Source organism: Tursiops truncatus, chromosome 4 (genome assembly GCF_011762595.2).
Source record: "Tursiops truncatus isolate mTurTru1 chromosome 4, mTurTru1.mat.Y, whole genome shotgun sequence".
Classification (NCBI taxonomy): domain Eukaryota; kingdom Metazoa; phylum Chordata; class Mammalia; order Artiodactyla; family Delphinidae; genus Tursiops; species Tursiops truncatus.
Genome location: NC_047037.1, coordinates 56,955,530 through 56,967,932, shown reverse-complemented (window position 1 = coordinate 56,967,932; position 12,403 = coordinate 56,955,530). Strand labels below are relative to the sequence as shown.

Sequence of the window (12,403 nt, the reverse complement as noted above, 5' to 3'; positions counted from 1 at the left end):
GTCAGTTTTTGGATCCGAAGTTCTCACAGTGTGGTGCCTGGACCAGCAGTATCAGCATCACCTGGGAACTTGTTAGAAAAGACAAGGTGGGATTCTACGGCCCACCCCACACCTACTGTCTCAGAAACGCATGGGTGTGGAGCCCTGCAAAGGGTGGTTGAACATGACCTCCAGGTGATTCCAATGCATGTTAAAGCTTGAGAACTGCTATTATAGTCATTGTGCTACCAAAATAACGGCAACTCAGACTTACAGGTGTAACTGTCCTGTGTATCATTCCTCTAGTTAAATACTAAGAAATACCTGCAGTTTACAAGCATTATTTATATGTTTTCCCATATTACAGTTTTGCCTGTCATGAAATTAGATGTAAATTTTTTTAAAAAGTGTTGTTCGAAAAGAAGGCTGATCTTCACTATGTGTTATAGACTGTATTTCATTCTCAGTCCTAAATCAACATGTCTGGGCACGCTGCTGAGTTGCTAAAAAGTCCCAGAACCTTTAGATGTATACTACTCTCAGCTTGAAAAGTGCCTCTGTTTACATTCACTACCTTCTTATATTTTATAACATTTACTTTATGCTTCCTTGGGCAAAATAAATGTCTTTAAAATGTGAGGTAGATAATATTTGAATCAGTAATAACATAAAGCTTTTCTATCAATGTGGAAAATAGCACTTACCTAAATAGCAACTGTACTATCAAAATAAAATTTCATTTGCACAGTAAGATTCTATTTACACTTGCTGTTTTAGGCAGAAAAGAGAATGTGAACTGTAAGTCTAGAATCCCGAGAGAGAGATTTTCCTCTTCTTCCTGATATACGGTACGCTTTGCATCCTGTGATTCATAATCCACTTGGGTCATGAAACATTGATGAAGGGAAGCCAGTGACAGTAATGGAGTCCTGTTAGGTCAGGCTTCACAGGAAAGGCAGATCATATTTCACTGGTGAAAAGTGCCTCTAATAAAAGGAGGTGCCTTGGGAAACAATAGTAGTGCTTTCTCTTTCTTCTCCTAATGTCATTCATGACATTATTATACAAATGCACAAAGTTTTTTTCTTACTATGTGCCCACATGTTTAAGAATTTATTTGTTTATTTCGTTCATGAAGGAACCAGCAGGAAGACAAAAGAGTTGGTTCCAAAAGCAAAGGATTAAGGAACAGAGATGTATATAGCCCGTTGGGAAAGAAATGCCAAAATAAGTTTACCAAGATAGATGTAAGACTGATTAACTTTCTACATGACATGTCACCTTTGGGGTTAACTTCTCTACCAGGCTGTAACACCCTAACAAGCTGTCAATTCTAAAAGGCTATAAACCATCTGCACCTTTATATTTGTTAATCAAATATATTGTCACCCAAGAGCGTCAGATGAGGGTTGAAGTGGGCTGAATGGTGGCCCCCCAAAAGATATGTTCACATTCTGATCTCTGGAACCTGTATCAATCTCCCCCTTCCTGCCTCGATTGTCTGGGTTAGAATAAGGTAGTAGCTTCCACAGGGCCCAGAGAAGACGGGAGGATGCTTGTTCATGATGGCCACTGGGTCTGGCCCACCAGAGAGCAAGGCACTGATGCCAGGGCAGGCCCCGACCAGCCCTCATGGCCCTCCCGTTTCGGACCACAGGCGCTGCTCCAGAGGTCTCAACCCTGAGCTGCTCACAGGCCTTGCTCTTTACTAGGCACCCCACCTGGGCGTCCTGCAGCCACTCCCCACCCCCAGAACCAGGGCTTGCTAGCACAGAGCTCTGCCACTCCAGGCACAGGACAAAAAAACACATCCCTCCCAATCTCCTATAAACCCTCTTTAGACTCCAGACTGGCCAGGAGGCCTTGAGAGAAATATCTTTAATTCAGTCATTCATATATTCCCTGACAGCATATTTTCAACCAATATTTGCTGATTTTTTAATGGAGCACCAACTATTTGCAGGAGATGCCAGGGATACAGCAGGGAATAAATATATCAAGGAGGAGAAAACATATATTAATGTTCAAATAAATTAACCTTTCACATTCATTAAAGCAAAATGCAGTCTAAGACTGTTATTTATGCTCAGAAATTTTCCTATTACTTTATTTTTATTTTCAGCCCACACTCTTTTAGACGGCTTCTTGGCTAACACCCTCAACCATGCATGAAACTCCAAGGGACAGCTTTTCTATGTTTTGCATCTTCCTAAAGTGGCCAGTTGAGCACAGCCTCCTGTGAGAGGCAGTGCGTCCAGTGGTTAGGCACATGGCCCAGAAGCACCAGCCCTACCACTTAACTAGCTGTGAGACTAGGGGCAAGTTTTAGTTAATTACTTAATTGCTCTCTGTGCCTCAAAGTCGGGGAGTTAATGGTAGGACCCACCTCAGGCTGCTGAAAAGACAACATGAGTTGTAGTAAGTAAAGGACTTGAAGCAGCATCTGGCATTTAGTGAGCCCTGGTATTCCCACTGTGTAATCATTAAAGAGGGGGGTTCCTCCTGAGGACCGGGGATGGTGGAGAAAGAATGAAAAGCAGCTGAGCGGAATAGATGGTTAAGTGCTGGGTGAAGAGCAAATTTTCACTATAGTTTTGGTTCTCAAACATGACTGCTCTTCAAAATCACCACAGGAGCTTTTCAAACTTAATATAATTTTCAAACTTAATTTAATTCCTGGGCCCCACCTTCAGAGGTCACTTCATTGGTCTGGGGTGGGACCCAAGCCTGTTCAAGTAATTCCCATAGAAGTGGAGGTTGAGCATCCTTGCAGGACAGCAATGTACCATCTGGCCGAGGAGCCACGCCTGCTCTGCAATGAAAGGGGGCAGGGGACTCCACTCCGAGCCTCTCTCCTCCTTCTCCCCAGACCTAGCTGCCTTAGCAGTGCAATCCGTCCTCCCGCAGTCCATCCACAGGCATCCTTGGGGCATGCATCACTTGTCAGGCCCTGGGCTTGGGAGGGGGCAATACAAAAGTTATCAGACAAAATCTTATTCACGTGGACCTCACAGCAGAGAAAGAAAATAGAGAAAAAAGCAAGCAGTTACGTGGAGAAATATCGAAACACTCTGAATGCTCATAGAGCTCTAATTGAAGTACCGTATATACTTACTAGGAAATCCCTGCGGAAAGACTGAGGTAGATCTGTAAGTACAAAATGTGGAGACTCTCCAAGGTACATTGTTGAATAGAAAAAGGTAAACCACAGAACAGCACACCATTTATGTTTCAAAAAGCTTTTTGAAAGACGTTACGATATTCTATCTATGGGTGCATAAATATATGTAACTTCAAAGAAAAAAGATCTAGAATTACACCTCTTATTTTCCATGATTAATTTTTTTTCAAAAAGAATGTATTCATTGTTTGTGAAATTTAAAATAATAACATTTTTTAAATTCCAGCAAACTCTTTGTGGGGGGTCTTCTGGAAATATTTGCATTTAGCTAAGTTAAGATGTATATCACATTGCCTGTTAATTGTGACAAAGCAGTTGGCATTACCAGACATGATTTTATCTAAGTGACTATTATTGAGCAGAGAGCAATGTCCTTAGGAAATGGGACGTGAGACAGATGTGTGCCAGTAGAGATAAGGCAAAGGAAGGAGAATTCGGCATGAAGCTCAGCTGAGTATAAGGAGAAAGACCTAGCAGCTACCTTCCCTGTCTGCAACTTTCACAGTTTCACCTGAGGCTGGTCCTCCTAACAAGCTGAAATCTCGAACATCAGCTTCCAGGTCTAGCCTACTAATAGAGATTCTCCATCTTAGCTGCATATTAGAATCACATGGGGAGACTTACTAAAATAGCAATGCCTTGAACCAAGACCAATGAAAAGTAAGGTCTTTGGGAGGTTGGGCCTGGGCGTTGTTTTTAATACGACCAGGGCTGAGACTCACTGTTGGAAGACGCATGCACGCACCCTCCCAGTTTGGACACCCTCATGCTTGCAAAGTACTCCAAAAATGGCATCAGTTGCAGGTGCTTCTTAAACTCTAGGGGACTATGGGAAAAGGAAAAATATTTGCATTTTTGTATTATGTGATTCCGAAATGATAACACCATGTGTTTGGTTTATTTCAGGCTCGACTGACCAAAGAACAACGCTGGGGAAGTGCATTGCTTTCCAGAAACCACTCCTTAGAAGAGGAATTTGAAAGGGCAAAAGCAGCAGTGGAGGTAAGTTTTTTGGTTTGTTTTATGTTTCTGAGAGTGGAATTCAAAAAAATCAAACTTCAGCAGGATACACATTAAATGGGTCTTTATAGACATGAAATAATCATGACTATGATTGTTGGAATGAGACGTGTTACCAGAGAACTTTTTTTTTTTTTTTTTTTTTTTGGCGGTACGCGGGCCTCTCACCGTTGTGGCCTCTCCCGTTGCGGAGCACAGGCTTCGGACGCGCAGGCTCAGCGGCCATGGCTCAGGGGCCCAGCCGCTCCGCGGCCTGTGGGATCTTCCCGGACCGGGGCACAAACCCGTGTCCCCTGCATCGGCATGTGGACTCCCAACCACTGCGCCACCAGGGCAGCTCACCAGAGAACTTTTGACTTCCCACCCAGGGTGACTAATAGATGTCACTTCTTACGCCAATTCTGTGGTAGATTAGTAGTGACTTCTGGAGTCTTGGGTCAGAAAACTCTGAGTCTTGCGTGTATCCCATGATGAACCTATGCTATGCATTTGCTATGCTTCTGTGAAGCCAGGGTTCATGCCTGATGTTTTTATCTCTCTGGCATCTAGCTCAATGTCTGAAACATAGACAGTTTTACTACCCCTGAAATAGTATACATTTTCCTAACTGGGTGGGGGAAAAAGGCAGGGCTGAGATATTCTAATCAATGGATAGCCCATCTTGACTTGAGCCATAATTTATTTTACTGTTAAGGGTGTCCAAAACAATGACAATGTTGATAAATCAAATGAAACATTTAATTTGAACATTACTTTCCTTATTTAGCCTTCTAAAGAGAGATAGAGAGAGGCAGAGAGAAGGAGGAAAGAAAGGGAAAAGGGAAGCCAGAAAAAAGCATCCTTTGCTGTTTTTTATGCATTTCCTTCCTGGGTAAAAGTGCAAAGAGTGCATCACAGGTGCCATCTATGATTCTCACCAAAGCTTTGCTAGAAGGCTATTTGAGAGTTGAGCTTTTCACCCAACCCAAGTACGAACTTGCCGGGACCTCTATTTCTATTACTGATGTGAAATCTTGAAACTTGAAAGTATTCCTGTAATATGGTTCATTTATGTGGCCATCTTACCTCTGGAATTTGGCTGAAATTATTATACTACGGGCAGTCTTTCAGTAACTCCATACTTGAAGTGCAATTAAATCACACTTGCAATTTAATATTAAAAAGATTCTTTATATTCTAGGAAATAATTCCAGCCAAATTTCCTATCATCATTCAGAAACCTAATAAGAGAACACTTTTATCTCATCACAATACAATCCACCCAAATTTCTTCTTTTAATTTTAACCTTTTTAATTAAAATAAAAGTTAAGGCATATTTAGTGCACTTGAACGTGATCAACTGATAGATTTGATTGAGACCAGCTGAGTTCAATTAAGTTCAACTGCATGGGGCCTGTAGCTCAGTTTATCTTAAATGTAGATTCTTCCAGACTTAAGAGCTAATTTAAGTTTCTTTTGAGCTCCTACTGTGTATAGGACACTGAATTAGCATTAAAAAGAAGATGATTTAGAACCATAGAATCTTGGGGCAGTAAAGACTTTATAATTTATCTGGTCCCATTTATTTTTATTTTTTTTAACATCTTTATTGGAGTATAATTGCTTTACAGTGGTATGTTAGTTTCTCTGGTCCCATTTATAATGAGACAATGAGTTCAAACTCAAGACTTAATTACAAAGACTTAGTTACAAAGTAACATATCAGCAAGGAAAAAATTGTCCATCTGTGTATCTATCTATTCATAAAGTCAGTTAATCTTAGTTTTGGTAGAGACCTTAGAAGTCATCTATCCCAACCAGGCATACAAAACAATATTTTTTCTTTTCAAACATACTTGACAAATTATTTATTCAAACATACCTGTTTCTACTTGAACATTTTCAATTAAGGGCAACTCACTTTTCAAGAAAACCTGTTTCAGTTTTCGACAGTCCTAACAATTAAAGAAGCTCTTCCCTGAATTAGGCTGAAATTGGACTACAAGCAACTACCAGTTTTCTTACCTCTGGCTTTGCCCTCTCTGGAACAAGGTAAAATTAGGTGAATCCGTTCTCTACATGACGCCCATTCACCCCAGGAAGCCTTGTTTTCTCCTGGCTTCCCCTTGTCTCTTTGGAATTGAGAGACCAGAGTTGTTATTCCATCTTGTTGCTAATAACTAAATAACAACAAACATCTCATTAACCAATATAAGTCTCATTTTTCCACACCTCTATGGTCCTTTCCAGCTGCAAAATCCTAAAATGCTGTAAGTTACTTGAAGTAGTCATTCAGCAAACATTTGTGCTGGCTGCTGAACTAGGTACAAGAGATAAAGGAATGAGCTAGCTTTGAGTAGTTGTCTAACAATGGCATGGACCAGATGACCAACTCAGACAAGACATTTGCTCCCTTCTACTTCAGTTTCTTCATTATAAGATGAGGGGCTTGGATGTCTAATATACTAAATGCTATACGTTTGTATCTTCAAGTGAAGTGAATGGTAAGTACAGAATTCCCAGCAAAGCAGAAAATTGTAAGCACATTTGCTCAGCTGGAAGCCTGGAACTGAGAAGCTTCCTTAAGGAATGAGGGAGGATGATGCTGACGGGAAGGTGTGAACAGATGTGGGGAAAATAGGCGCGAAGCATGGGGGCGGGGGTTGTGTTTCACTAAGCTGATGGTATATCAGACCTTCAAAACTGCACACACATGTGAACTACTTACTTCCCAGCATTACTCTTATCCAGAGTTTAATCTAAATCCATAGTAGAAGACATAATAAAACGGATCCGAGTCTTGGAAATATACATGTCCCTTGACCCAGCCCCTCCTCAGAATTTATGCTAGAGAAATAATCATGAAAGTTTGCAACATTTTATCTGTAGAATTTTTTTAAATAGTGAAAATTTGGGAACAGCTCAAGTGTCCCATTACAGAGAATTAACTAAGTTAATATCTCTACAATAAAATGCTATGTAACCATTAAAAACTACATCATAGAAAAATATTTAACATTGTGTAAAAATGTCTAGTGATAATTGGAATAATTTATATACTGAGTTTTACAATATGATCCCAACTTCGTAAAATGATAGTAGCTTAATACCTAACATGTTAGAATAATTTATTTACTGACAGTTTTACAATATGATCCCAACTTGGTAAAATGATAGTAGCTTAATACCTAACATGTTAGAATACATACTGTGTGCCAGGCCCCCCCACCCCGGGAGCTTTGCGTGGATTCTCATTTAATCCTCCCAGCAGTCTTATGAGGAAGGTAATATTACTATTTTCATTCTGCAGATGAGAAAACTGAGGCTTAAAGATATTGCAGACAGTTACGTGGCATTTTATAAGCAGTTAAGATAGACTGAAAATGAACAACTCTCATTTAGCAAGTTACAAAGTCATGATTTTCACCCAGACTCCAGAGCCCATATTCTGAATCACTGCACTGTATAAGCATAAAGAGAGTCTGTGCCCTAACCTTAACAGTAGTTATCCTTGGGTGGCTGGATTTGGAGTGATTTCTTCCATTCGCTATCTATATTTTCCAAATGTTCTGTCATAAACATGTATTACGTTGGTAATCAAGGAAGAAGTGGTAAACTATAGACACTATATTAGAGTCTAAGATTCTTAAGAGAACTAAAAGTGCCACATTCTTCATTTCAAGACCAATAAAGAATGGCACCACAGACTGGCTTCATCAGAGACTGTTCCAAACACTAGTAAGACCCAGATGAAAACCATGCCTGGAGCAAGTTGAATTTTTCCAAAGTCTCCATTTTTATATCACTGTTGCCAATATTCCTTCTATTTCACATTCTATTCCATTCTTAAACCCTCATATTTTTTGGTCATCATCCTGCCTCATGACTTGGCACCTGGTTCTCCTTCTGCGCCTAATCCCCTCACAAGCTCCAGGGGCACTGCTCTGCTCTCTATTCCTCTTGCACAACAGCCTCATTGCCTGCTGTCCCCACTCTGTCTTTTTTTTTTTTTTAAACAGTTATTATTTTATTTGACAGATGTTTAAACAGAGGTGAGCATAGGGACTGATTTTTTTTAACATCTTTATTGGAGTATAATTGCTTTACAATGGTGTGTTAGTTTCTGCTTTACAACAAAGTGAATCAGTTACACATATATCGCATATCTCTTCCTTCTTGCGTCTCCCTCCCTCCCACCCCCTCATCCCACCCCTTTAGTTGGTCACAAAGAACCGAGCTGATCTCCCTGTGCTATGTGGCTGCTTCCCACTAGCTATCTATTTTACATTTGGTAGTGTATATATGTCCATGCCACTCTCTCACTTTGTCCCAGCTTACCCTTCCCCCTCCCCATATCCGGAAGTCCATTCTCTAGTAGGTCTGTGTCTTTATTCCTGTCTTGCCCCTAAGTTCTTCATGACCATTTTTTTCTTTTTTTAGATTCCATATATATGTGTTAGCATATGGTATTTGTTTTGCTCTTTCTGACTTACTTCACTCTGTATGACATTCTCTAGGTCCATCCACATCACTACAAATAACTCAATTTCATTTCTTCTAATGGCTGAGTAATATTCTATTGTATGTGTGTGCCACATCATCTTTATCCATTCATCTGTCGATGGATACTTAGGTTGCTTCCATGTCCTTGCTATTGTAAATAGAGCTGCAGTGAACACTGTGGTACATGACTCTTTTTGAATTATGGTTTTCTCAGTAGTGGGATTCCCAGTAGTGGGATTGCTGGGTCATATGGTAGTTCTATTTTTAGTTTTCTAAGGAACCTCCATACTGTTCTCCATAGTGGCTGTATCAATTTACATTCCCACCAACAATGCAAGAGGGTTCCTTTTTCTCCACACCCTCTCCAGCATTTATTGTTTGTAGATTTTTTGATGATGGCCATTCTGACTGGTGTGAGATGATATCTCATTGTAGTTTTGATTTGCATTTCTCTAATGATTAATGATGTTGAGCATTCTTTCATGTGTTTGTTGGCAATCTGTATATCTTCTTTGGAGAAATGTCTATTTAGGTCTTCTGCCCAGTTTTGGATTGGGTTGTTTTTTGATATTGAGTTGCATGAGCTGCTTATAAAGTTTGGAGACTATGTTGCTTCATTTGCAAATATTTTCTCCCATTCTGAGGGTTGTCTTTTGGTCTTGTTTATGGTTTCCTTTGCTGTGCAAAAGCTTTGAAGTTTCATTAGGTCCCATTTGTTTATTTTTGTTTTTATTTCCCTTTCTCTAGGAGGTGGGTCAAAAAGGATCTTGCTGTGATTTATGTCATGGAGTGTTCTGCCTATGTTTTCCTCTAAGAGTTTAATAGTGTCTGGCCTTACATTTAGGTCTTTAATCCGTTTTGACTTTATCTTTGTGTATGGTGTTAGGAAGTGTTCTAATTTCATTCTATTACATGTAGCTATCCAGTTTTCCCAGCACCACTTATTGAAGAGACTGTCCTTTCTCCACTGTATATTCTTGCCTCCTTTATCAAAGATAAGGTGACCATATGTGCGTGGGTTTATCTCTGGACTTTCTATCCTGTTTCATTGATCTATATTTCTGTTTTTGTGCCAGTACCATACTGTCTGATTATGTAGCTTTGTAGTAGAGTCTGAAGTCAGGGAGCCTGATTCCTCCAGCTCCGTTTTTCTTTCTCAAGATTGCTTTGGCTGGGCTTCCCTTGTGGCACAGTGGTTGAGAATCCACCTGCCGATGCAGGGGACACGGGTTTGTGCCCCGGTCTGGGAAGATCCCACATGCCGCGGAGCGGCTGGGCCCATGAGCCATGGCTGCTGAGCCTGCGCGTCCGGAGCCTGTGCTCCACAATGGGAGAGGCCACAACAGTGAGAGGCCCGTGTAGCGCAAAAAAAAAAAAAAACAAAAAAAAACACAAAGATTGCTTTGGCTATTCGGGGTCTTTTGTGTTTCCATACAAATTGTGAAATGTTTTGTTCTAGTTCTGCCCCACTCCGTCTTTCCTCTGCAGGGAACATTCTTCCCCCAGATCTTCATATGGCAGGGTCCTTCTTGTCATTCAAATTTTAGCTTGAGTGTCAACACCTCAGGAAAGCTGAACCTGACCACCAGTTGCTATCACAGCACCTAGAGTTTTGTTTTTCATCCTTATATTTATCACTTCGTCTTTCCTTATTTGTTTTTATTTATCTGTTTGTTCTCTGTCCACTTTAAAATGTAACCTCTGTGAGGAAAGGAAACTTCTCTCTTACTTAACACTGTACCCCAAGATCTAAAACAGTGCCTAGTACCTAGTATTTAATATTTGTTGAATTAATGGATGGATGGCTAGTTGTTAATCACCTAATGTGAGAAACACTTCTATCTATTGTTGCTTATAAAGTGCCGTATCACCTGCTAATGTAATTTAGTATTTGCATTTTCATAGCTGATGTAAACAATCAGTTCTGTCTGTGACGTATGGATTTCTACCAGGGACTGTACTGAAGTGTCCTCTGTGGTGTCTCAGTCTCAGTGTCAGTCAGTGAGACACATTTATTACAATGCAGGCAACACCAACCGATCTTGCCATGGAGTAACATTGGGCATGTTTTATACTCTGCATGGTATGAACTAGGCTATACTTACACTATGTAATACCTGACAACATGCGACTCAACTAACGTTGAGCTAAAATGCCCTAAAATTCCGTCTCTTCTACTAAAGACAACTAACACCACGTGCACATTTATTGCATATTTTATGTGACCTGGGAACCTGTTTATGTGCGAAGACTAACTTATGCTTAAGCTTAAGCTTAAGCTTAGGCTTAAGCCCAGGTTGAACGGTTAGATCTTGTGAGGCCTTATGTGGGCGAAGCTTTTTGCCTGCATATCTTACATTTTATCACTGCAATTTCATCTCGGCTCAGCGTATTGTAATTTTAGAACAAAGAGCCAAATACTTCTATTTGGGGCTTTAAAAAAAAATGCCTCTTCCCTGAAGGAGCTTCCTCCATACTTCCTCCTGGATTTTCTTCCTAGCCAGCAGCCTAAACACACTGTCAGCTACAACAGGTCCCTGGGAAAGATGCACTGGGAGGCACAGAAGTGAGAAGCAGGGAAGGAGCCCCAGGGGCTCAGGAACGGAGATCCCTAGAGCGACCTGTGCTGTGTCAACAGAGGAGAGAGGAGGTCACACGGGCAGGCAGCACACCTGCAACCACACATCAAAAATACCTCTTATCACTGTCAGCATGGAGGGAAAGAGCCAGCCAGCATCTGGCACTGTGTTTAGCTAGTTAGTCTCTCTAGGTGCCTCAGCCTTCAAAATAAACTGGATGTAGCAACAAATTCATCAGACATGTTTGAAACTCCTTTTGTGCACCAGGCACTGAGCTAGGTGCTAGGAATAGAAAATTGAGTAAGATAGCTCTGCCCTTAAAGATCTGGAAGAATTGCAGGTATTTTGCAGCTCAGGAGATCATCAAGCGTAGTTTATCCCATGGTATAGTTCAGCGGTCCCCAACCTTTTTGGCACCAGGGACCGGTTTCGTGGAAGACAATTTTTCCATGGACCAGGGTTTGCAGGGGGATAGTTTGGGGATGATTCAAGTGCATTACATCTATTGTGCACTTTATTATTATTACGTTGTAATTTATAATGGAATGATTATACAACTCACCATAATGCTGACAGGAGGCAGAGCTCAGGCAGTAATGCAAGCGATGGGGAGCGGCTGTAGATACAGGTGAAGCTTTGCTCGCTCACCTGCTGCTCACCTCCTGCTATGCGGCCCAGTTCCTAACAGGCCATGGACTGGTACCAGTCCATGGCCGGGGGGTCTGGGACCCCTGGTATAGTTATTGTGGATTTACACGTTCATCTCCACGTGGAGATTTTGAACTCTTACAGATGGGACCGTGTCTAATCTTTATGTTCTTAGCACCTTTCAGAGAGGCTGGTACAGGACGAGGCGCCACAAACTTTTGCTGGATGAATAAATGAACATATTAGCAACTTATTCCTCTAATGCATTTATTTCACCTAAGTATCTCTTCTTTAATGTGTGTTTAAGAAATGTCACTAACTTACTAACAGAAGATGAACTTTGTGCTTGGCAGGCATCATTGAAAGCTACCCCCTAACTTCCCATTTCTATGTCCTATCTCAAAGGACATAGCTCTCAAGATAACTCTCCTTCAGACTCTAGGCTAACTTTCCCTCAGCAGTACTATAAGAAAAAGCACAGGCAAATTGGTAATTACTGTTTAAGAACAAGGA

General features: G+C 40.9%; 1 protein-coding gene across 1 annotated transcript in view; it reads left to right on the top strand.

Moving 5' to 3' along the window:
• Window positions 1-12,403, top strand: part of PEX5L (peroxisomal biogenesis factor 5 like) — a 190,307-nt gene that overhangs the window by 113,879 nt on the left and 64,025 nt on the right. Inside the window, exon 7 of the mRNA XM_073803922.1 lies at window positions 4,067-4,162. Within this exon, the coding sequence (XP_073660023.1) occupies window positions 4,067-4,162 (96 nt within the window). The remainder of the gene's footprint in view (window positions 1-4,066; window positions 4,163-12,403) is intronic.